The sequence below is a fragment of the Anabrus simplex genome, chromosome 7 (assembly GCF_040414725.1).
Source record: "Anabrus simplex isolate iqAnaSimp1 chromosome 7, ASM4041472v1, whole genome shotgun sequence".
Lineage (NCBI taxonomy): Eukaryota > Metazoa > Arthropoda > Insecta > Orthoptera > Tettigoniidae > Anabrus > Anabrus simplex.
This window is the reverse complement of record NC_090271.1, coordinates 215,250,017-215,276,207: the sequence shown is the minus strand read 5'-3', so window position 1 is coordinate 215,276,207 and position 26,191 is coordinate 215,250,017. Positions and strand designations below refer to the sequence as shown.

The 26,191-nt window shown below is 35.8% G+C and overlaps 1 protein-coding gene and 1 pseudogene across 1 annotated transcript in view; one reads left to right on the top strand and one right to left on the bottom strand.

Moving 5' to 3' along the window:
• Positions 1-25,919, top strand: part of CadN2 (Cadherin-N2) — a 570,995-nt gene extending 545,076 nt beyond the window's left edge. Inside the window, exons 26-28 of the mRNA XM_068228744.1 lie at positions 11,777-11,977; positions 12,390-12,548; positions 22,037-25,919. Of these exons, the coding sequence (XP_068084845.1) occupies positions 11,777-11,977; positions 12,390-12,548; positions 22,037-22,152 (476 nt within the window). The 3' untranslated portion in view covers positions 22,153-25,919. The remainder of the gene's footprint in view (positions 1-11,776; positions 11,978-12,389; positions 12,549-22,036) is intronic.
• Positions 818-11,385, bottom strand: LOC137501514 (uncharacterized; annotated as a pseudogene).
• Positions 25,920-26,191: the final 272 nt, after the last annotated feature.

Here is a 26,191-nt window from a genome sequence, read left to right as displayed (position 1 = left end):
GATCACTGTTAGTAACACTAAATGGTATAATACAGTAATTTAGAGGTTTTTTTAAATTCAGTGGACTGTTACAATGATTTATTAATGGCGAAGTGAAAAACATTACATTCTGAATGTCTTTAACATGAATGTAAATATTGTCAAATCATGACCAAGAGAAGTACTGTCCAGTATTAACATGAGAGGAGAAAATATTACAACCTCTTAACAACTGCAGACTCTCACATTGCTTTCTAACCCTATTATGCCATATCTCATGTGGTCACTCAACCCCTAGTGACATAGTTGTGTATAGAGGTACTCAAAGTATTATTTGTTTAAAAAAAAAAAAATGAATGAGAACAAAGAAAGTAGTGACAGTAACTGATTAATACATTTTTCTAATTAAAATGTTAAAAATGCAAATTATGGAACAGAAAGACATGGTGAACAAGAAAGTGAAACACAGAAAAGAAGATATTGCAAAGAATAAAAATGATTTGAAGGTTAATTCATGGTCTGGTTGTGCTGAAATATCTTCATTTCTGCTCGTTACACCATTGAAACACCAACTTCATTCACACACATCCATTTATTACGAGCTGTTCACTACAACTGACTTTCACACACAGGAAGCAAATTCAAATGTTCAAAGAATAAAACAAAAACCACTTGACTAAATTAATATGGGTTACTGACACATAACTCAATGTTGTATTCCTTAAAACTATATACACATGATATTTTATTTTTATGAGAAAACCACACTTCCACAATCCACAGAGCAGCTAGCTGCTGGTTCTCCCTCTTGCAGCAAAGACAGGGCGATGACGTGAGTTTACGCTACATCTGGCTTGGCAAGAGGTATGCGATGGGACATTTTTCTCTTCTTCGTAGAAAATAGCCTTCTCTGTGGAACAATTTTTCTCTTTTGTGTAATGGGCACGGACATGGGTACTTGCTCATTTTGACTGCGAACTGCTGCCAAAGTTGCCTTTAAGGATGCGGTGTGTTTCTTAAGAACTTCAAGTTCCCTTGTTGTGGAAATACCCTTAATTAATTCCAACAATTCAGCAGCGATTATGTCCTTTTGTTCTGATAAGGGAACAGAACTCTTACCACTTTCCTTTCTACTGACTTGGGCTAGTATTTCTTCCTTTTCATTCACAGCACAAGCGTCCTCACAGTCTATAATGGATCCATCAACATCCACAGGATTTTCTGCACGGTGTTCATTGCCGGTTTGAATTTGGCATACACTGTGTATGTGCTTACACATATTCCATTTAATGCTGGAATCAATACATGAGCAGGAATATCTGTGTATGCACGCATTACATTCACTGCAGATCAATTTGCATTTACATTGAGCTTCATTATTTTGTACAAAGTACATCTCGGCCACTGTAGAGGACGACGGTATTTTCCAACCACAGTCTTCCTTAATAATCAGGCCTTTGCCTATTTGTAAGCTTGATTTATGCCTACGACGAATGTCCTTCAATTTGCTTGTTTGTTTCCCTTTTGTAAGCACAATAAGCCTGTCAAACAGCTTGTCTTTAACAAAGGACATTAGTGCATATATTGCTTTGTTTCACATGCTTTCCCTGGAGGTAGATGTATTTAAGCGTGTGATGCATTCTCTCTGTGTGCATGTTCGTGTTCAGGCCTGCATGCAGCCTGTGACAGTACGCCCAGCATTTTGCATTACTTAGGTAGTTGTCCAGGAAGTATGAAGCAAACTCAGACGTGTCAGGATCAGATTTCAACTTCTCTAATACGACAGGAAACATCATATCAAACGCTGCCGCATCTCTCTCCTCCAGTAGTGTTCTAATAAGCTTGTAGGCATTTGCCTGTTTTTCCTGGCCTTTAATTTTACTGCTTATATTTTTCCTCCATGCCCTCTCTATGTGCCAGGTACAATAGAGTCTCATTGCTGGAGTTCCCATTGTTGAAATTCAAGGATTAAAGAACGATTCTGCTAAGTCAGACATAAAAACCTTAGGAGAAATTGTTCCAACTTCTGACTTTATATATTGGAAAAATATGGAGAGGATTTGCCAGTCATTCCTATTGGATATGAGAAAGGCGCATGGAAACCCTTGCCTCATGTCATCCAGTACCATCAGCATTGTAAGTTCAAAACCGTAGCTATTTAGCCCATGCGTTCCATCAATACAAATACAGTCGTTACCATACTTCTTCCGTATCTCACCTTGAGCACTATTCATTATAATTAACACAAAATCTGCACTGTTTAGTTCTGGATATGACTCACTGACCGTCTCTTGTGGCTTATAAAACAATATACAGGGGCTGTCACTAGAGTTAACTTCACTCACCCATGCATCAACGCTGGTCCCATCCTTTTGGTACCTGACTGATGAGGATTGGTTAGCAGATGTATCCTTTCTAATTTAGAATCAGATACTGAATCTCGAATTCTGTCCAGTATAGCTTGGAAAGGGATTTTATTAGCAATGTCTGCAGCTATACTGACCCTTTCTTTTTCTGTCAGTCCCAAGTGACTTAAATCATGTTGATGACCGACATGAGTAGAGATAAATTTGACTCGGCATGTTCCATCTTTGGCTTCACTAACTTTTATCTTTGCAGGACATACTCCACAGATTTTATTGCTTCCTTGCAATTTTAAATGTCGAACACCTTTACTTTTAAAGACGAAATTCCACGAACGATGACATTCATAATAATGTCTTATAGTATTATCAGAAGCCACATGAGACCCATGATTTTTAACAAAGAACGACCGTGTTGTTTCTTCAGTTTCTTGTTTCCAAGTCTTAAAGTCATCAAAGTATGAGAACTGTAGTTCCTCGGATTTTATACGTATTTCATGTACCGATTTTAAATGTTCAAATTGAGTTTTCTGTGGTTCCTTCATAACTACACAGGCTGCAATTCAATGATCTCTTTGCAACTGACTCCTCACCATGATAGTCCCGTTGATGACGTTTGAAGTTGTACTCATAATTGAAATTCTTGTTGCAAATTTCACACTTATAGGCATACGAATGTTTACTTTTTAGTACAGGCGCGATAACATTCAGCTTTTTGGGATGTGCTTTGGAAACGTGTTGTCTTAAATTCTTATTGTAATCATATTTTACCGCACTCAGAACACACAAAATGTTTCGATTCACTCATACTTGTAAAACATTTCCTCGCTTAACACTTTGCAGTCGCACACTATATTAAACTATGGTAAACTATATTAAACTATGCACACATTAAAACTATATTAAACTACGGTAAAAGTACATTAAACTGTGTTATAATGCGAAAACATTAGTCACTATGCACGAGCAGTCATGTGATTGTACACATTAAAAATATTCACCACACTGCATTTAAAAAAAACATTCACCACCATACTACGAGAAGGCTACTGACGTGTTTAGTTTCTCAGAAACATTCATCACAATGCTACGAGCAGACTGTTAACGTGTTTGAAGTGCACCAAGAGTAGCTTCTCAGCTTCACATAAAAAAAAAAAATTCTCCACTATGCTAAGAGCAGATTACTGATGTGTTTAGTTTCTCAAAAATCATTCATCACAATGCTACGAGCAGGCTGCTAACAACGTGTCTGAAGTGCGCCAAGCTTCTCACGTTCTTGGATATCTCCGCCAACATTCAGAGACTCAAAGCCACAGGACTGTTACAATTATTTATTATGACCAAGAAAAGTACTGTCCAGTATTAACATGAGAGGAGAAAATATTACAACCTCTTAACAACTGCAGTGTTTCTCCACCAACACTCGGAGACTCAAAGCTACAGGACGGCTGCTGTCTGTAAGGTCAAGTGTTTCAAGTGTTGACAACCTGGCGTATCTTCATACCCTATTACTGATTCCCATACATCTTTCAACAACAGCTCTTGTTTCACCTTTAATGCCCATGAAAAATAGTTCTCCACTGTAAGCTTGGCCACATTCCTATTCAGTGTTTCTTCACCGGTCCACGAGGTCGCCATTTTTACAGTCATTAATGTCACACCTTGCTTCGTCCGACGTTAATTCTCGTTACTCAATTTCCACTTATATTGTCCGAAAGTTACTGCGATGTTTTGGCGCTCTGGAGCTCTGGGCCCATAACCTGTTGAAATATCTTCATTTCTGCTCGTTACACTGGTTTAGGTAATCACATTATACCATTGAAACACCAACTTCATTCACACACATCCATTTATTAAGAGCTGTTCACTACAACTGACTTTCACACACAGGAAGCAAATTCAAATGTTCAAAGAATAAAACAACTGAAGATAAACCACCTGACTAAATTAATGTGGGTTACTGACACATAACCTCAATGTTGTATTCCTTAAAACTATATATATATGACATTTTATTTTTATGAGAAAACCACACTTCCAACAGCTCATGTTTACTAGCATGCTTTGCATTGGGGTAACAGATATTACCAATCTGTGTATGTATATTGCATGCTTCTTTCTCAGTAACAGTCTGTCAGCCCACTGCTTTGTCACTGTCCAGCGGCTGACAAGTGACAAGATATTACTGGAAAGGAAAAGGATATTTCCTTGGTTCTCGACTTGACTTGCAGTTTATAATGTAGAATGAAACATGGGATCACTGTTAGTAACACTAAATGGTATAATACAGTAATTTAGAGTTTTTTTTAAATTCAGTGGACTGTTACAATGATTTATTAATGGCGAAGTGAAAAACATTACATTCTGAATGTCTTTGACATGAATGTAAATATTGTCAAATCATGACCAAGAGAAGTACTGTCCAGTATTAACATGAGAGGAGAAAATATTACAACCTCTTAACAGCTGCAGACTCTCACATTTCTTTCTAACCCTATTATGCCATATCTCATGTGGTCACTCAACCCCTAGTGACATAGTTGTGTATAGAGGTACTCAAAGTATTATTTGTTTAAAAAAAAAAAATGAATGAGAACAAAGAAAGTAGTGACAGTAACTGATTAATGCATTTTTCTAATTAAAATGTTAAAAATGCAAATTATGGAACAGAAAGACATGGTGAACAAAGAGAGTGAAACACAGAAAAGAAGATATTGCAAAGAATAAAAATGATTTGAAAGTTAATTCATGGTCTGGTTGAACTTCTGACATTATTTTGATGAGAAATGGCATAACAATGTTCATATTAGTTTCCAGAGTTTAATTTCATTACGAAGTGATTTCTCAGACCTAGAATGGCATTTGTCATACCTGATATTATTATCATGAAAGTTCTCACACAAAATTGAAACAAATGTTGAATATATTTCAACTCTGTCTGAAATCATGCAGCTGTTAACTCATATACGTTAATAATGTTATTATGAAATAAAAGTATTCAAATAAATCTTTCAGTAAGTGTTGATAAAAATGTTTGTTAAGATGCCTACAAAATTACCCTGCAAGTACTCAAATTAACATTAATATACTGGCACCAGTAGTTATTATTATCAGTCAAAAGATATTCTGATAGAACATTTCATTTGCGGTGGCAGGAAATAGCAGGTTGTGTTGGAGGGTAACAGGCTTCCTTGGGCATATTGTTCATCCTCATTTAGCACGGATTATCCTACCAATTTTTTCAGATTTACTTTCTGCACTTTATTTTTTAGGGTGGACCAAGGTATACCATGCAAATAAAATTTTAGTAACTGTTGATAAAAATATCCACACACTTCTATACCTAGACTCTTAAAAGTCTACAGAGAAAGTTTTGTTTGTAAATAATCTGCTTGCTTTACATGGAACATTAGATAGATAGATTTGATATATTGTGTGTGAAAGGTGTTTCTCACAGTTTTGTACTGTATAGCAGTTTTGAAAGCCACTGAATCTGAAGCCATCTCCACTCATACAAAACCCAGTGAAACCTCGATAACAGGCGATGAATGTATCCAATGGACAGGATCTCCCAAAGTATCATTAACCCATAAAATTGTATGCAGAACATATGTGATACAGGAAACTAAGAATGTTTTAAATAGAATGGAATAGAGACATTCGATCATTACCTTTTGTATGAAATCTTTCAAATAGTCCTTACAGAGAAGGTTATAGTAGTAAATATGGCTGAAATTATTTAGGGTCTACAGTTTATATAAATTAAATTAAAATTTTGTCTGTATACTTCAAATCTTTGCCTCACACATCGGTTTTACCTCTGATTAGGTATACAAATGTCGAAAGTGGGTTTGATTCTTGACACTTGGTATTTAAGTTTCTCAGATATCCAGAGAGTGCACTAGCCTATGTATTATTTGATCAGTATACGTATCTATGTTAATGGTAACAGTACAGGAAATGTCAAATTTCTCCATTAATATTAGCTGTATCAAGAACTGTTTTCATTACAAAAGTTAAGTAAAATATAATTTCCAAGCTTTTATATTCCAACCTTTCAAATAATAAGAGATATACATGATTATTACATTTTTCACTAACTTCCAATATTTCTGAAAATTTGTACATAACGGAAGTTATAGAAATCACAACCTCCGATCATTTACATCTACCTTTTACCTCATGTCAGATATTCACGAATTTAAATTTTTATTGCAAAGTCAATCAACACTGAACTTTGCTGATATGGAAATCTACTCAATCATCATGGTAATGAGTTAAATTAGCAATGATGGTCATTGTCGTGATAAAGTACAAAATCGAGTGATCATCAAACTATATTGATCAGGAGGATAATTAATATAACTATCAAAATTAGAAAGGAAATGCGAAGAAAAGTAATATAAGAAAAGGGAGTCGTGAAGGAAGGTGGAAATGAAAGACTTCATTGATCTTGGATGATCTAATATTGCTGAGCTGGAAGAAAACTAAACGTGATGGTCAACAATGCCCTAATCCCATAAAACTGATCAAAAGTAAAATTTCAGTATTACACTGACTGTTGTTAATTGAGATACTCTCTCTCTCTCTTCATCTGTCACTCATCTCTGCTAGACAGCATTATTGCTGCACTAGTGTACAAATTAGCCCTTGAATGCTGGTTCAACAACTAATTGTGAAGTAGAATTCTTTGACAATTTCTCTGGAGTGACAGAGGAGAATCAGAATATTCACACCTACCTTCATCTTGGTGCTCAAAAAATACCCATGCCACATAATGCCTATTTTGGGTCTGGCTTTCTGGGAGGAATGCTACCTAACCAAAAGGCCTACAAATTTTGGAAAGCTGCATAGTTAGCATGACATTTTGGGCTCTATTGCTTGCCTTTCATGACAGGGTGTGTTGTCTCTCATATCAGGCAGCTGGTCTCACAAGGCCAGGTGAACTCGGTTTCAGTCCTCAGTCTAGAATTAAAAACCCTGGACTGGCTGGAAATTGAACATGGGGCCTCTGGGTAAGAGGACAGGTTTCATCTTTGTGCTAAAAGGGTAAAACTTATTATAGAGCAATAATATTGTTCTTATAAATGTACCTATTTTTGTTTCTCTTTTCGCTTTGTATGCATGTTTATGTATAATTATGGAATAGTAATGCATGATAGAAATATGCAGATGTGTAGTTATAGCAATATTAGTGAATAAATTATAAAATAACTGTAACTTGACTAGTTTCTGTAAGGGAATAGTATTAAAACATTCAATATTTAAAGAAATAGATTTATGGTTAATCACTGTAATTATAGCAACAGAGCATTAAAAAGATTAAATGATTTGTTTTTGAAATTAAACTGTAACTTCCATGATATTGTTAAAAGAACAAATCAAGAAAAGTGTAATGGACATTAAGAATTTTGGATCTAGTAATGATTGATTTAAACAGTGGTTCCTAAACTTTTCCAGCTGGCAACCCCCCTTTTTAAGCCCTATAAAAATCCTACCCCCAACTCCCAATATTGTTATTACATCTTTATTTCCTAGAAATACTTACATTTGTGAATAATGTAGAATAAATTAGAGAATTTCAAAACTCACCGTAATACAGTAACTAATCTCAACAAATTAGGATGTGTGGCTGAAACTTGAATGTAAATCAGAATATATAAAAATTATCATACATCAGCAAAGTGTCCATATGAAGCTACTGCTTCAAATCCAAACAGTTGACCTGAAGAGAAGTTTGAATGAACTTGAAAATTTCTACTGACATTCATTTACCAGAAAATTGAAAAAAAAAAAAAAAAAAAGAAAAAAAAACCCCAACAATTTGCCTTTAAGAATTGAACTTGTGCTTCAATACATGGGCACTCACAAGGGGTGGCTAAGGCGGTGGATTCACCAGTTTTCCTCAAACTTTGGGAGAGTGATCTATGTCAAAATTAAACATACATGTCCGAAGGTTCATGCCATTTGCCCTGATTTAACAAGAAAATTGCCTTTTAAATTTAACAGTCTTCTACCTATTGGCAGTTTGCATACAAGATCTGTAGCATGGCTCGCTGTTCCACGTGGGCATCTCTGGTTCGAGGTGCGCTGGTGTTTCATTGTTATTTTCCCTTTTTCTTTTTTATCTCTCTTTCTCTGTGTCCATGCAGACTAGGAAATGTTCAATTTAAGTATAAGCTGTATCAAACTTGTTACTATCATCCCATCTTGCCACTCATGGCTTGAAGATTCTTAAGTTTTTCTGTTATTTTTATAACCATTAAAAATAAAGCAATCGTGCTATGATTTTTTCTGAGAAAGTTTTGTTTACAATGTCAATTGTACAAGTTTGTCATATCTTTTCTGGGCAATTTCATAAATCACTTTCATTTGACAATAAATCAATGTACGTCAACATTGGAAGAAATAGCGTACCTATTTATAACCTGAATCAGATGAATCATATTTATTAGAACATGGAAATATCTTTGTTTTGTAATTAATGGAATATTATACCATATTTTCTTGTAAGAGAAAAAGAAAATAGTGAAGAAAAGAAAGGAAAATTGAGGGGCTGGCACTTGCCAAGCCCAAGATGCCTGCGTGGAAGTCGGGTAAACCAACCACTAGACCAGCGGTGCTACAGATATTCATACGCAAATTGCCACTATCTACACAGGGTGTTCAGTTTGAAGGGCCATTTTTCTATTAAATAAGGGCAAATGGCATAAATCCTATGACATGTACCTGTTTAGTTTGAACGAAAAAGGTGACCCCATAGCTATGTTCTCTCCTCGTCAGAGACAAACCTTGGAGAGACATGGTGGAACAACATGATTCACCCACAAGTTTAATGTTATATATATATGAGGGGCATTCCATATTGAATTACACTTTCAAACTTCCCGCAATCTGCAGTCTGCCATTAGACTTTGCATAATAGCTGCCGAGAGACGCAGTGGATGCACTGAAGATGTTCCTCACAGTGCCCTCAGCAGGCAAACACAAGCTATCACCATTGCTGACATGGGCTTCCAAGTGCTACCACACCCACCATATTCTCCTGACTGGCCTCATCTGATTACCACGTGTTTGGGGCTTTGAAGAAACTTCTGTGCAAACATCATTTTGCTGACTACAGAAATAAGCCCCAACTGTCCGAGACTGGGAGCAACATACTCCTAAGAAGTGGTTCCAGAAGTGCCTAGAGAAGTTGCCATATCACTGGCGCAAGTGTATACAGCTGAAGGAAGACTACATTGAGAAAGTGGACATATCTACTTAAGTGTAACCATTTTGATTGAGTGAGAATAAAATTAAGTGTAAATCGATATGGAATGCCCCTTGTATGTTAATTTCTCTATTTATCAGGTCACATATTTTTCTTCTTCTGAGTAAGTTGTTTGGGTATGTCTACCCCTTAGTCCTGTTTCCTGATAGGGTTCAGGGATGAGGTGAGATGAAATTATATGCCATGTTTTTACTGCTGAATGCCCTTCCCGACACCAACCTAATTTGAGGAGCTAATGAATATGAAATGAATGGTTGTGGATGAAATTGGGGAAAGTGGCAGAAGGAATCAGCTATAGCCTATGAATAGGAACTGCCTAGAAGTGAAAATGGGAAATCCCAGAAAATCATTCATAGGGCAGCCAATGGTGGGTCTCAAACCCACTCGTATCCCAAATACAGAGCTTTGCTCCATAGCCGTAGTGTGTTAACATGCGTGGCCACTGTGCTTGTTGAGTATGTTGTTTGTACCCCCCCCCTTGTAAATCACTCACACCCTCCTCCCTAGTAGTTTGGGAACCAGTGATTTAAAGTAACTATAACTTCATATTATTTCTTGAAATGATTCATTTTAGCAGTATTTACTGTATGCACTTTAAATATAAATATACATGTAAATTAATTCTTAGCTCTTATACATGAGAATGGTAGATAAATATATTTTGAGGAATATCAGCATCATCACAATTGATTGTAACACCACCATCTCACTCAATAAATCATAATGAATTCTTCAGTGGACAATCTAGCAATGTCCATTCCATATAAAGAGCCTCTTGTACAGCATTGCCAGATTATCTGAAAGTTTGGAAGATCGTCAATTATTTTTAAACAGTTACAGAAAATACGAAATTAGATATAGATCTTCCGAGTTTCCTGCCTTCACTTTCTAAACACAAGCTGCTAGGCAAAAGCATTTCACCTTGAGAATGAGTTTTGTGACATGTCAATGGTACAGATCAATTGCATGTAAAAAGTCATAAGTGATAGCTGACTGAGCTGGGATGTCATTATATGACCTACCGTATAATTCCAAGAGGCAATCTAAAAGTAAAATCCTGTAGGATTTCAAACTTATTACGGTGCTTCTACGGTCTGATGAGGAACCACATCTATGTGAGCAAGGAGAAAGAACAAGGGACAATGATCTAGATGTTAAGCCCTTTTAAACAATGATCTCATCATAACCATAATCAGAAAAATGATGATCCTCAGATAAATGTCTGAAAGTGATTCAATTCCATCACTCAGTGTTAAGTATATGACCATTTAATTGTCGGTAAAATATTGAAAATTGATGTATTTGTAAACAACTTCCAAAGTTTAGACAAAATCTTCTGAAATATGATTTTTAGATCTGGCAACACCACTCCTATAGACTGATCATACCATATTATAAGATTAGCCTCAAAATTGAGATAATATAATGATTTTCAGTGCAAATGGCAATATTTTAATGACCTTGCTGTTTGTCATAAGCATCTCAGAGTACGTAATGCAGCAATTATTGTCTGTTATATCTTTGCTTGGAGGCAGTTTGGATCCTCAAAAAGCACCACCAAAGTTTATGTGGTTGCAGGAATACATATTGCAGCATTATAATGAGGTGTATAAGGCATGGTGAAGAACACGGTAGTTTGCCATTGTTTTCCTCACTGGACCAGAAAGTGCTATTGCAGTATGAACGGCCCTGGGAGTGGCACCTTTCTTAACATGCAGACGTGCTCTGAATGTCACTATGCTGCACCACTCATACCTTAGCAGCTTCCATACTTCACAGCCATAAATGAGGCAATGAACTGGGAAGCTACATTTTTCTCTGGTCTGTGCCAAAAGTCAGATGCTAATATACTGCATCCATCAAGAAAAAGCGACAGGTGGCAGTAATTATTATATGAGAAAGTATTTCTGAACAATGTTATTACAGCAATGTTCAAGGGACTCTGTTACATTCATAGAAATTAAGCACCTTATACTTGTTTTCAAGTGTCACACTCACTTATTAAACAGAACTAGAATTCAGGTTAAAATAACTTTTATTTAAATTTAGTTCAAATGTTATGTTTTATTCAAATCTACATCACTCAGATATCTTTGTTACTCAGGCACTTGGAATTGGAAGCCTTATTAGATGTTACTAATTTCTATACTTCTCCCTATAGTCCTTGTCCTGGTGTTTGTGGTTTACAATCGCCGCAGAGAAGCACATATAAAATATCCAGGACCAGATGATGATGTACGAGAAAATATTATCAACTACGATGATGAAGGTGGTGGTGAGGATGACATGACTGCCTTCGACATAACTCCTCTGCAAATTCCTATCGGTGGGCCAGTCCCTGAGATGCCTGCAAAATTACCCTGTGAGTACTCAATTTAACATTAATATAGTCATTATCATCAATGAAAAGATACTCAAATATATATTTTCATTAATATTTGGAGGATAACCCAAAATATAGTAGACCCTCTCATATCCGTTACTTATGGGTTCAGGACAAGGTTACTGCAAAAAGAATTGTATATAACACAGAAAGGAATGTGTGTAAAGTAGTTCTATAGTAATTAAAAACAAAATTTCACACTATGACAACAGAGAGTTTTATTCTTAAAAATATTCTCTTGTGTGTTTTTTCAACTAATCCTCTGTTATGGTTTGACCATTAAGAGTTACTTGACAAGATTTTAAGATAAATTAATATGAGAATATTTTCTTTTGTTATTGAGTATTTTAGTCTTCCAATGATATATTGTTTATGTATTTCAATGTTGCAGACCCTCCATTAGGACCTGAGCCCAACGTTGGAGTGTTCATCGAAGAACACAAGAAGAGAGCCGATGCAGATCCAAATGCCCCACCTTTTGATGACTTAAGGAATTATGCATATGAAGGTGGTGGCAGCACTGCTGGATCTCTCTCCTCGCTAGCCTCTGGTTGGTATAAATTAATAATAAAGTTTGAAACTGAAAGCAATTTATGATGTGCCCTTATTCAGGTAGAGTTTTATAGGAAAATATATATGTCCATAACTTCCTTCACATTAATACTATTTTGAATACTCCAGGCATAAGCTCTAAAGTTTTCAGGGGAACCTCCTTTGAGTAAAGCATTCCACTTACAGAAAAGGAATGTAATACGTGACTATATATGATAGCAATTATTTTAGTCTATGATGGCCAGTAGCAGCTTATGACTTTTGAGACTATACCTCTAATAACTAAAGATGAATTCTGACAGGTAGGGCTGGAGGGAGGAGCATTGCATGTGCCATTTCATTCCTTTCTCTTGCCCCTTGTTTCCGGCTCACTTGTTCCCTCATCCATTCTGACCGCTCTGATCTGTTGCAGACTACCTAGCCAGATTGTGACTGACTAATTGTCACACCATGGCTGGCGGTATTTTTTTCACGAGGTGGAAGAGTCCTGGGCCTCCCTCTCCCTCGAGGAGTATTCATCATACTCAAAATATAAATGGAAATACAATGATTATACGGAATTAGTATTTAAAATACCATTAGATACTAACTAACAGCCACAAAACAGAAAGAGAAATAGAATGCCACTTATACTGAACTGCTTGCAACAAGATCTAACTCAGAAGTGAGAGGTTTAGCAACTCCAAGCAAGATGAGCTGGCCAGAAGATTTATCTCCATGGCAACCGCAGTCGCCCCACCCTCGTTTCCATGGCAACCATACCCCCCACTCCCTGTATCCCCGCCGGCAGGCAGTAAACGGACCTCCCTCTAAGAAATGTCAGAATTCAACTTTAGATATTAGAGGTATAGGGGTTCAATGAGATCTTTCATGTCTCTTAATATTTTGGGACAAATGCACGAATCTGCTATTCTGGTTTTGGTCCAACTGCTAGGTTTTTCTTAGTGCAAATAAAACATGGAAATCAGTACAAGCTATTCCTTATGCTACAAATCTCAATCCATGCTTTTCTCTCATACGTACTACTTTTGAATGTACGTATATAATCTTTCCCATTAACAGAATGCTTCTGCATTAGGAACAATGGGTTTTTTGGCTGAACTAAGTTTTATTTTTCATTGATCCTCTAGTGAAAGTTTAGTAAAAGTCTCCAGAAGTAGAGCCTCCGTGGCTCAGGTGGCAGCACGTCAGCCTCTCACCGCTGGGTTCCGTGGTTCATATCCCAGTCACTCCATGCAAGATTTGTGCTGGACAAAGAGGAGGCAGGGCAGGTTTTTCTTCGGGTACTCTGGTTTTCTCCATCATCTTTCATTCCAGCAACACTCTCCACTATCGTTTCATTTCATCTGTCAGTTATATATCATCGCCATCGCCCCAGAGGAGTGCAACAGGCCTCGGCAACCGGCACAATTCCCATCCTCGCTGCAAGATGCGGGTTTCATTCATTCCATCCCTGACCCAGTCACTGGCTGGAAAACACATTGTAGGTTTTCATTTCAGTCTCCAGAAGAAACTTCATGCTATTCATTTTGTTTTATAAAGGTAAGTCATTTACCAGAAACACAAAATGCACAACTACACTATAAAACATTTCAGTGCAATTACAGTATATTCACTCAACATATAAAAATAACTATCATGACATGGTAGTATGCACTCTCATACATGACTATGAATCTTCCCTTAACCTTCCCTTTCATCCGGGAGCTGACTTCCTTCTTACAGAGTAATGTTGATTGCAATTGAGAGTTCACTACATTAGCCTTGCTTCACCTTCATTCAATCTCACTTACAATACTACCATCTCTGTAAGAACACACATCCTAAATACTTGAAATTATTTACCTGTTCCAGTCGTGTATTCCCAACTTGATATTCAATTCTCTTAGGTTTCTTACCTACTGATATCACTTTAGTCTTGGAAAAGATAATTTTCATATCTTGCTCATTGCACCTATTTTCAAGTTCCATGATATTACACTGCAGGCTTTCAGCACTATCTGCCATTAAAACCAAGTTGCTGACAAAAGCCAAACTGCCTATTACATTTCCACTTAACTGAATCCCTTCCCCGTCACTTTATACCTTTCCATGTAAACCATGAATGACAAATTCTTCGATAACATTTAAGAACAAGCTAGGTAAACAATTGATAGGGAATCTGCAACCTGGATGACAGCCTGTAGTGCAGATCATTCATTGATGACTGACTGAAGGTGAAACTATCTTTATATCAGTCTGTTTTCAGACCAACTTTGCTATATGGGAGTGAAAATGGGTGGACTCAGGATATTCACAAGATAGAAGTGATAAACATGAAAATAAATGGCCAAGTTGGTCGTGCAGTTAGGAGCACACAGCTGTGAGCTCGCATCCGGGAGATAGTGGGTTCGAACCCCACTGTCGGCAGCCCTGAAGATGGTTTTCTGTGGTTTCCCATTTTCACACCAGGCAAATGCTGGGGCTGTACCTTAATTAAGGCCACGGCCGCTTCCTTCCCATTCCTAGGCCTTCCCTGTCCCATGGTCGCCATAAGACCTATCTGTGTTGGTGCGATGTAAAGCAAATAGCACAACAGCACACAAACATGAAAGTAGAGGGAATGGTTGTTAGTACAAACAGATGGGAACAATGACAGGAGGGTAATTAGACTGAGGAGATATAGGCTAAGTTAGGAATAAACCTGACTGATGAAGCTTTATGCATAAATTGGCTTCGGTGTTGGGGTCATGTGAGGGGCGAGTGGAGGAGGATAGATTACCTAGGATAATGGATTTGGTCATGGAGGGTAAGAGTCGTAGTAGGAGACCAAGAAAATGAGGTTAGACTCAGTTTCTAATGATTTAAAGATAAGAGGTATAGAACTAAATGAGGCTGCAGAGCTAGTTACAAATAGAGGATTTTGGCAGCATTTAGTAAATTCACTGAGGCTTGCAGACTGAACACTGAAAGGCGTAACAGTCTATATTAAAAATATATGTATGTTTTAGTGTTCTGAGTGTTACGTTTCATGTGAAATAATCTACAACATGGATAGAGGTATAGCAAACCAGTAGCAATGATGTACTGATGGTGTTGCTACATCAGCTGTATGTAGCTAACGTAACAAAATTGAGATGATTTACAGCATACCATAGCTTAAAATTGGAAATAAAGTACAGCAGTAATTATTGGTAAAATTAAACTTTGCTAACTAGTTGTGTGAGTTGAACATTTTGATGTATTCCAAAAGAAATGTTTATGGCTTATTTATTTTTATTTATTTTTTATACCACCAACAGAGATGGTTCTCCAATTACAGGTGGCTTAGTCACTATACATTAATTAGGTACCATATTCAAAATAACAAATGTCAGGAAGAACTTAATATCTAAAAATTAAAATACGCAACATTATCAAGAAGTAAAGCATCAATCGGAATGTACAGTATATTAATACTTTTTAAGTTCGAAGCGGACTTATGACCTAAAATACTTAATATCTAAAACTAATATATAAATAAAAGTAGAAATACAGAAACATCAAAGAATTTAATTTTAAAAATTTAAATAAAATATAAAATGAAACGCATAAGAAAATCAAACCATTTTCATGAAAACATCGTGAGTAGAATAACATTCCTTATCATAATGAGACAACATAATCTAATAATCTGCAAAGTTACAGGCAAATACAAATACAAAAAGGAAAACTAACCACAAAATTAGTATAAATATAGTACATATATACACCTATAGAGTATACTGTTGAGAATATTTATAAGGTGTATATTCATATAACTCTGGCTGAGCCACCATCAAGTAGCACCAACTACACACTACGGTTTCTTTTTCCATTCTGACATGTCACGATTATAATCTCTATGTCTATTGTTTTCACTATATCCATCTGTGATATATGTATGTAATTACTTTAATTGTAGATAAACAAAATGTAAGGAAAACTGCAAACAAATTGTCATTACTAGCATCTATTTGTACTTGAGATTTAATATGCTCTTCATACTGATTGCCACTGCTCATCTCTTATCTAAATATAGCCTTACTTTCCATGATTTTCTTTTATATGTCACTTACTTCAACTGGTGTAAGTTTAAGACTGGAGTTATTTCTTTTGCTGATACTAATACGACAATCTCAACATGCTCCAGGGAAATCATAAATGATTCGTTCAGTAAAACAAAGCAGGCCTCGAAAACTTTACCAGGAACATGGTGGAGGACAAATTGATTTGGTATGTATGGCTAAGGTTCCAATTCAGATGGCATTTTCAGGTCCAGAGAAAAATGAGTGGATTCTGGCGATGGCAGATGAATTTGTCTCTGTTTTGAGAACAAGACCTGGGATCTCGTAGAATACCCAGGAAATAGGACGACAATTGGAAGTCGCAATTAATTAAAGTCTATCAGGTTCCACCTTTTCAATACTAATACAATGTTGTTGGATGATATTTACAACATTAGTTATTACAGTACATGTTTCGGTGCTCTATTATGTCACCATCATCAGCTGATTTAGAAAATGTGAAAAAAAAAACTTGGCGATCTAAATATTAAACAAAATATTGTCATACTTAACTCATACATATACATATTTACATACAACAGAATATTTATTGGTTAAATCCTAAACATCTATTATGCTATATTAAATATCCCTAATATGTAACAAGAGAATTCTTGTAAGTCATGAATATAAAATTTTTCTCATCTGGTTGATGAGTTGTCTTCACATTCCTTAATGTCTGTAATTCTATGCTCTCGTACTGTCTAATTAGAATGCGCACTTAAAATTGAGGAATTAAAATTGCATGCAGTCTATTTGATGTTAAAATGTTCATTTCATTTGTATATTAGCTGCTTTTGTTGGATAAAATTCATTATATATAATATAATTGTTGAAAATTGAGCCGTCTTCTTATATTTATTAAGTACTAAAACTTCGTATTTTTATTGCTTTATGCGTGGTTGGAACTGTAATTAATTTGTCCTACAGTTGTTAGGCGGACTTATCTTCTCAGTTCAATGGGAACCCTGCAATGATGAAACCCAATATTAAAAGAAAAGCGAGAAAATTGATAAAGAAGCTGATTGAATCTAACTGTTGATACGGCTGACTCACCTCTACAGCTGTGTACTTCGCGTGACGGCTACCGCGCGATGAGTGTGTGTGCTAGTATCTTGTGCTGTGTGACGAAGCGCTAGTGAAGGAGAAGTAGGGGCGGCAAAGGGGATGTTTCTAGAAACATGAAATTTTTAGGAGAGGGTCCGGGGGGCGTTGTGGACGAAGACAATAGTACGCAAAGTTGTTACGTAGCATTCGGAACGCATTCGAATTTTCTGGAATTTTTAGCTTGTTAAGTAATAGAATCAAACCGTCAAACAGTACCTTGGGTTTTTCCGAAATTTCATTCAGATTAAGGTTAGCGTTATAGTATTGGTCTATATGTATTAGACATGCTTCAGTAATGTCAAGCTTCTGTCCCTTAGAAAGTATTTCCATGATCTCGAGGTCTTTATCTATGTCTGTGAACTTATGTTTGTACTCATGGATATGTTGACCTACCACTGAGAATCTGTGATATTTTACAGCGTTAAGGTGTTCCTGATATCTGACGTTGAAGCTACGCCCAGTTTGCCCTATGTATCCGCTTGAACAGTCTTTACATTCGAATCTATATACCCCTGATTTAGAATATGGGTTGACTTTGTTGACAACAGAAGCATTATGTAAAACTGTTGTACTTCTATTATCTGTCTTGAATGCGATCCTGATGTTACGCTTCTTGAAAATATTTGTAATTCTGTGTACATCTTTATTAAATGTGAAGGTTGCGATTTCCTTAGCTTCTGGTTTATTTTTCATCAGACTCGTTTGAGGGCGATATTTGAATTTGTTTATTATTCGTTCTATGAAATTCTCTTTAAAACCGTTGGCTTTAGCCATAGCTCGAATGATGTTCAGTTCCTTGTCCAAGTTTTGTTTGGACATTGGTATGCTTAAAGCGCGATTCACCAAGCTGTTATAGGTCGCGCATTTGTGAGCTGAGGGGTGTATCGAATCATTTCGTATTGTGGCTACAGTTTGTGTGGGTTTTCTGTAAATACTAAAAGAAAATGAAGAGGCATGCCTATTGATCTTTAGGTCCAGATAATTAATGGATTTATCTATATCGGATTCTAAAGTAAATTTTACATCCGTATCTATCGTGTTAAGATTACTAAGAGTCGTAGATGCGTTGGTTATGTTTTCATCCAGAATAACAAACGCATCATCTACATACCTAGACCAAAATAGAACATTTTTGAATTTTTCATTATTAATTATTTGTGTGTCCTCCAAGAAATCCAAATAAATCTCTGCCAAAATTCCTGAGGCCGGAGACCCCATTGCAAGGCCATTCTGTTTATAAATGATCTGGTCGAAAGTGAAATAGTTGTTATTGATCAGTAATTTTAAAATCGCCATGGATTCATCAATTTCAAGTTTGCTTAAGCGACTGTATTTTTTCAAATTCTTAGCTACAATGGGAAGCAGTTTATTAGTTTTGATATTAGGGAACATATTTACTATATCCAAACTTGGATTTCTTGGAGGATAAAGCAATAAAAATACGAAGTTTTAGTACTTAATAAATATAAGAAGACGGCTCAATTTTCAACAATTATATTATATATAATGAATTTTATCCAACAAAAGCAGCTAATATACAAATGAAATGAACATTTCAACATCAAATAGACTGCATGCAATTTTAATTCCTCAATTTTAAGTGCGCATTCTAATTAGACAGTACGAGAGCATAGAATTACAGACATTAAGGAATGTGAAGACAACTCATTAACCAGATGAGAAAAATTTTATATTCATGACTTACAAGAATTCTCTTGTTACATATTAGGGATATTTAATATAGCATAATAGATGTTTAGGATTTAACCAATAAATATTCTGTTGTATGTGAATATGTATATGTATGAGTTAAGTATGACAATATTTTGTTTAATATTTAGATCGCCAAGTTTTTTTTTCACATTTTCTAAATCAGCTGATGATGGTGACATAATAGAGCGCCGAAACATGTACTGTAATAAATAATGTTGTAAATATCATCCAACAACATTGTATTAGTATTGAAAAGGTGGAACCTGATAGACTTTAATTAATTGTGATCTCAGTTCAATACGGACAAATAAGATGAAGTTCCTTACGTTTAATTGGAAGTCGTGCAGTCCTTAGGAATAAGTGTGGAGCAAATGGTGAGTTCACAAGAAGGAATGCTAGAGTAATGGCCAGGGGTTTTTGCCAGAGGCCAGACATAGATTATGCTAAAACGTTCGCACCAGTAACACGACTGAGCTCAATACGAATGGCTATTGCGCTTGCTGCTCATCGTGTCTTATTAAAAAGGCTCTGTATGGCTTGAAGCAGGCTGGCCACTCTTGGTACCAACGCTTGAACAAGCAACTACTAAAGCTTGGTGTCAAACCAACATTGGCGATTTGAACGTCTATTTGAAGGGTTCAGATGCTGATACTCTCCTAATGATAGTTTATGTTGATGACATTTTAGTTTTGTCACGGAACTCAATAGAAATTGACGAGGTCTACAAATTTCTACAAAAGTCATTTGAGGTCAAAGACCTAGGAGACATTAATCACAATATCAGGATTGAGTTTTCTCGAGATGAATCCGGTATCACCTTGAAACAGAAATGTTATGTTGTGGACATCTTAGATTGCTTTTGAATGTCTGATTGTAAGCCCGTGGCAACACCAATTGAAACTGGAGTTAAACTGTCAAGATTGAGTACTTGGTCCTAAGTGAGAGGCCCCCTTACAGAGAGCTCATACATGCTCTTATGTACCTATCAACTGCAATGCATCCAGACATGCAGTGAGTGTCTTAAGCCAGTACAATGATTCTTTTGGTAAAGAACACTGGCAAGTGGCAAAGAGGGTACTGAGGTACCTGAAGGGTTCTTCTGACGTGGGAATCACTTTTGGAAGCGATACCAGTAATTTAACTTGATATGTAGATGCTGATTGGGCTGCATGCATCAACGATCACAGATCATACACTGGTTTCACCTTCACAATGTATGGCGGAAACAATGGACAGTGGTGTTGTGCTCAACGGAGGCTTAGTGAGGCTTCAAAAGAGGCAGTGCACTTACTGCAACTAGCAAGGGAGATAGGCATTAACAGCATGTCGACTGTACAGCTATATAACGACAATAATGGAGCTCAGAAGCTTGCTGGAAATCCTGTTTTCCACTCTCGGACTAATCACATTGATGAGCAGCATCATTTTGTATGAGAGCTTCTTTCATCTGGGGACATTCATCTCAAATACTTGTCAACTGAGAAGATGTCTGCAGACATACTAACCAAGGGACTACCGAAGGATAAGCACTGGAAGTGCTCAGAATGTCTGGGTGTCAGAAGACTGAAACGTTGAAGCTGATTCAGCCTTCAAGAGGGGGTGTTGAGAATATTTATATATATTCATATGACTCTGACTGAGCAACCATCACGTAGCGCCACCTACATGCTACGGTTTCTTTTTCCATTCTGACACGTATCCATTTGTGAGTATGTATGTAATGAATAGTGTCATTCTAGTATCAACCGTGCTGCCCTCATTACTTTCCGAAACATCATGCCTTTTCAACATACCGTATACCTTCAGAAATAGTGCTTTAACTGAACTCACAGTGCCTAGCATAGTACGACCATTACTTTAACTGTGTGCCTTCTTCAATAATTTTACATAATAATTGCATTTAACAGCAAAGTCTAAATCAAGATCAGGAAATGTATGAACTGTGATGTTATATGTAGTGAATATTCTAAACAGTGGTAAGCTTCAACAACACATAGCTTTATCAACACAACTGACTACTTCAAACATTCTAACAATACTGGATTATTTTGTGTGTATTGAAATGAATCATGAATAGAGGTTTTCATGCACTATTGATTAAAAACTTGTATTTGAACATGGCTGCTTTGTACTTCATTTCTCGTCATTGCCAATAATTACTATACACATGCTAAAAATACTGCACACTCTAATCCCCTTTACACACATGCTAAGGAAATAATTATTATGCATCTTAAAATGTGTACAATATTGTGTGTCTACATAACTGAGTGTGTAGCCATTGATCTCTGTTTACTAGTTTTATTGCATACAGCAATCCATCCAATTTATATGGTGACATCCATTATGTGAGTAAATATGGTAGCCTATATATGCCAAAAATTCAAATGTTCATGATTTACCTTTATGTAAACCTAAGAGTTTTATGTTCACCATACAAAATGGGAAGTTCTCACATATTGGAAGTCCCTTACTTTTTGAGTCTAAAAAGAGTAGTCTAATAATTATGTGAATAAATACAACATATGAACTTTATATCTAAATTCCAGCAAAGGTAAATTAATATTTCTTTTCATACTTAAAATTAATCACTTATTTGCAGGTACTGATGACAACGAGCAAGATTTTGATTACTTGGGCGCCTGGGGTCCTCGGTTCGATAAACTGGCCGACATGTACGGACAAGATGGTGAAGAGAGCGAGGAAGAAGAGCAATAAAAAGCTCATTTTAAGGTTTGCAGTGCAAGTGTGCTCTCGAGAAGTTCACTGAGAGAGGGGACAAGGCGTTGGCACGAAGATGATCTCACAGACAGGGAAGAGAAGTCGTAAAAAAAAAAAAAATCCCTCGCTCTCTCCTTGATAACCTTGATTACCAAAAATAAAAACTCCTTCACTCCTTCTCTCTCTCGTGTGCCACCTAGCCACTTACCTCATCTCAGGTTCTACATCCAGTCGCAACAGACTCTACTTAATGAATTGTACTGATATTATAAATAACCCCTTCACAGGCCAGTGTCCTATCTTTGTACAATGTACTTCCCTATCACTCTCTCATCAATCATGTTCAGTATAGGTCACCAACCGTGAAAATTTCCTTCGTGAAACTGCAGCTACATTGAACTTTATTAAATGCTGTAGTTAGATAGAAGGTTAGCTGTTCAAGCTTACTACTACTGATCAGTGACCAGTGATACATAATGTACATCTGTAGTGGTCTTTGACGAAAGATCAATTCAAACATCGTGAAGGTCTTGCAGTTGGGAAAAAGGTTCTTTTCTAGGTAGGACACCTATACCGTCTCTGGGCCTTAAATGTGGGGTTAAAATGAAGAAACATTTTGAAAAGACTGTTAAACTGACTCTACAGAAATGAAAGTGTCGTACTGTGTTCTTGAGTGTCGGATGAGCACCACGCCAGTATTTATTGTATCCCTCACCTAGACCACTCGAGTCCGGGAAACTAACGTCAATGTTCTGTACATAGTTGACCTAGCATAGTTGATTCAAATACTCATGAAAAGTCATCACATACCGTAGATTATATAATGTAAATAGATTGTCCATATTGTGTTGTAATATTTTTAAGCGTTTTGCACATAATGATTAACAGTCACTTATTTCACATATTCCATTCCACCAAAAATCATGGGTCGCGATGCGGCTGACATGGTGAGGCTCTCGTGCTCATCTAGCCTCCAAGTCCGCAGTTGTTTTAGTTTGTTCTGTGCTTGTATCATTTACACTTGTTCCTGATTGGCTGAGAGTGCGTATTAGTGAGTGTGAATGTGCCACAGACTTTTTTTGGATGTCAAATAGGTCCAGGAGAGAGATTGTGCGACATGATTTTGAATCCGTGCGTAAATTGTTTGTTTGATTGAGTGGTGGCGTGCAAGTTGGATACAAACATCAGCCTGTGTATTTTTTTTCCTGCCTTATTTGACATGGACTAGTGCCAATTAAAAAGCTGTAGATTATAATCACAGTAAAAGAAAAGTTACATTAATGTGTCGCACTCATGTATCGATTTGTAGTTTTAGAAGATAATTTTAAGAGATATACAGTATATAAATACTTTGCTCTACATTTGTGACATTTTAAAATATAGCTGTATTATTACCATTATTATTAAGTTAAGACCAGTGGCAGAATGAAATGTGTATTTTATTTAATTGTACTGTGTTCGCAAAATGAATGAATTTGATTTTCTTGTGTATTAGGTCGAATGTATGTCAATTTGTCCGGCTGGTACTATGTATACGGCCTCATTTTTGTGTAAACAGTGTTTTATGTTGTTAGTATATGGCTATCTTTAGAATTTTTGTATGTAATGTTTAATTTCATGGCTGTTTGATGCCCCTGCCAAATAATGAATATTCCACAAGACTCAATTGCACTTTTATCTAATTTCTTAAACTCAAGTTCAGTATTATGGTTTTATTGAAAGTGCGAAATTATATTTACTTCTCGTCTAATGAGTGTTTTGAAGAGCTGAAGAAATTCTCCATGGATGTGTTCCAGACATTCCAAAGAAAGAAAGAAATGAAATGAAATAATGAATATGGAAACTTAAATAAACAATTCTGGCATCTGAACTTAGAAATTTTGGAGAGCTTTTTGAAAATGCTCTTATATGAAAGTCCTTTTTTAAACACTTTTTAAGTTTAACGTGTGCTATTTAAAAACAGGAAATGAAGAATCTCTGAAGATCATCACCACGCAACTTGGAAGACATGTCAAACTTGGACTGATATTCATAACTGCTCAAAATCCACAGTGTAAATTAAATCCCCCATCCCATACGTTTGACTCTTTATAATTCGCATGAAAGTAGGTAGTTAAAGTTGCGGCAGATACTGTGGGAAAACCCTCTCTGACTTAAATTATGTCCATCTCAAACAGAATTGTATTCTTGTTCTGACCATTTTAAAAGAATACCACTTTTTGTGACACAAACCATTGGCCTCTTCTTATTTTTACACACTTTTCATAACCCAGTGTTTCTCAAACTGTATGTTCTTAAAAATCACATTTACATGAAAGGCTAATGAAAAGTTTATTTCATGCTTTCATTATGCATTCTCTAGTTTTGATGTTTGATTTATTAGAGAGATGTTTTAATTACAAATTCTAATCCACTTCTTTATAATTTGCATAGTTCCCTGTGATCATATTTTAGCTTTTCATGAGATCTGAAATATGATGTTTGTAATCTATTTTATGTCAGTTTTATTATGTACAATCTATGGTCAGATTTTATAATTATAATGAAATGGTAACTATATTCTAAAACTAGGAGACTGTTATAGCCAAATCTCTAGAAATTTAAGGTATTAAAATGGGTTATATTTAGTTTCCACAATCAAAATATCATCAAAACTTTTAACATCACTATCATTTCAATATTCTACTTCATAAACATCATACTGACCATCCATTCTGGATAACGAAAGGCCTAATTGTTGCTAGTGACCTAAAGTTTGAGAAGCATTGTTTGACCTCATTCCTTTTTCCAGGAATTTTTCTTCCTAAGTGAAACCTTATGGGAACTAAAATGCCAGGCTGTGACAAAGCCACTGGATCTCTTTTTTGTAAATTTTATTTATAGAAGAACAGAATTGGGTTTGATGGTGCCAATTTTTTAATATTTCAATTAACTCCAGCCTGTGGATCCATCCATACATAATACCAATATTCTTCCTAATTAGTTTGTACCTCACACTTTCCTAACAGGCTCCATATCACTGCCATTTAGGATGTACTTGTATGTGTGTTTCTTTTCATTGGCAAATAGAACTAGAGTGAGTGTTTTCATATATTATCTGCCATATTTATTTTTAAAAAGTTGAGTTCCTCTGCTTTATTTTTTGTGGTACTGAAGAAAGGCATTCCTTCAGCAAAATATGAGGGTTATTATAAAATGAATTTTGTACATTTTTACAAAATCTTCATACCTAGTATCACCACATGACTCATTAAATATCCTCACATGTGAAATAGTAGCAATTGGAGTCATATGAATAGTTGACACACTCCAATTAAACCTTAAAATATATAAGAAATTATATAAATTATTTATTGTTTCTGATTGTAAATTTACTTGGCTACAATACTTACCAATTAATATGATTGTAGAAATGGCTTTCAATTTTTTGGTCAAATAGAAAAAAAAATGTTTAAAATTTAGAATATATTTGTCCTGAACAAGCCTAATACAGTATGTCACAGCTTGGAAATTAGCAGTTCTTTTCAAAATCATTTCAGTATGTATTTTTTAAAAATTATTATTAATCCTGTAGTACAATATGTAGAAGAATATTGTATATTATTGTACTGGACCAGAACGCAACAGTCATCTGCTGTGATTTTAGTTGCAAATGTGTGATTTTTGTGAGTGTATCTATGTTTGTGTTGATTTATTTTCAGCTGTGATTACCTAGCTGTATAGTTTCAATATGAAATAAATACACCATTAATATGTTCCCAGAATGTGCTTATTATCTGCTATAGTCAAAGTGACTATAGCTTTATCACAGATCTTCAAGACCCTTATCCTTAAAAATGTACAAATCTTGAGAAGTACCTACCGTTATATAGAGCAATGGTATTCAAATTTTTTGGTTGGCGTACCCTCAAATTCCAGTTGTTTTACCTTCGTACCCCCGAAGTATGAGTATATTGCGATTTTACCAGAAATAACAAATGATTGTTGCTGGATGCCAAATAATATTAACCATCATCATCATCATCATCATCATCAT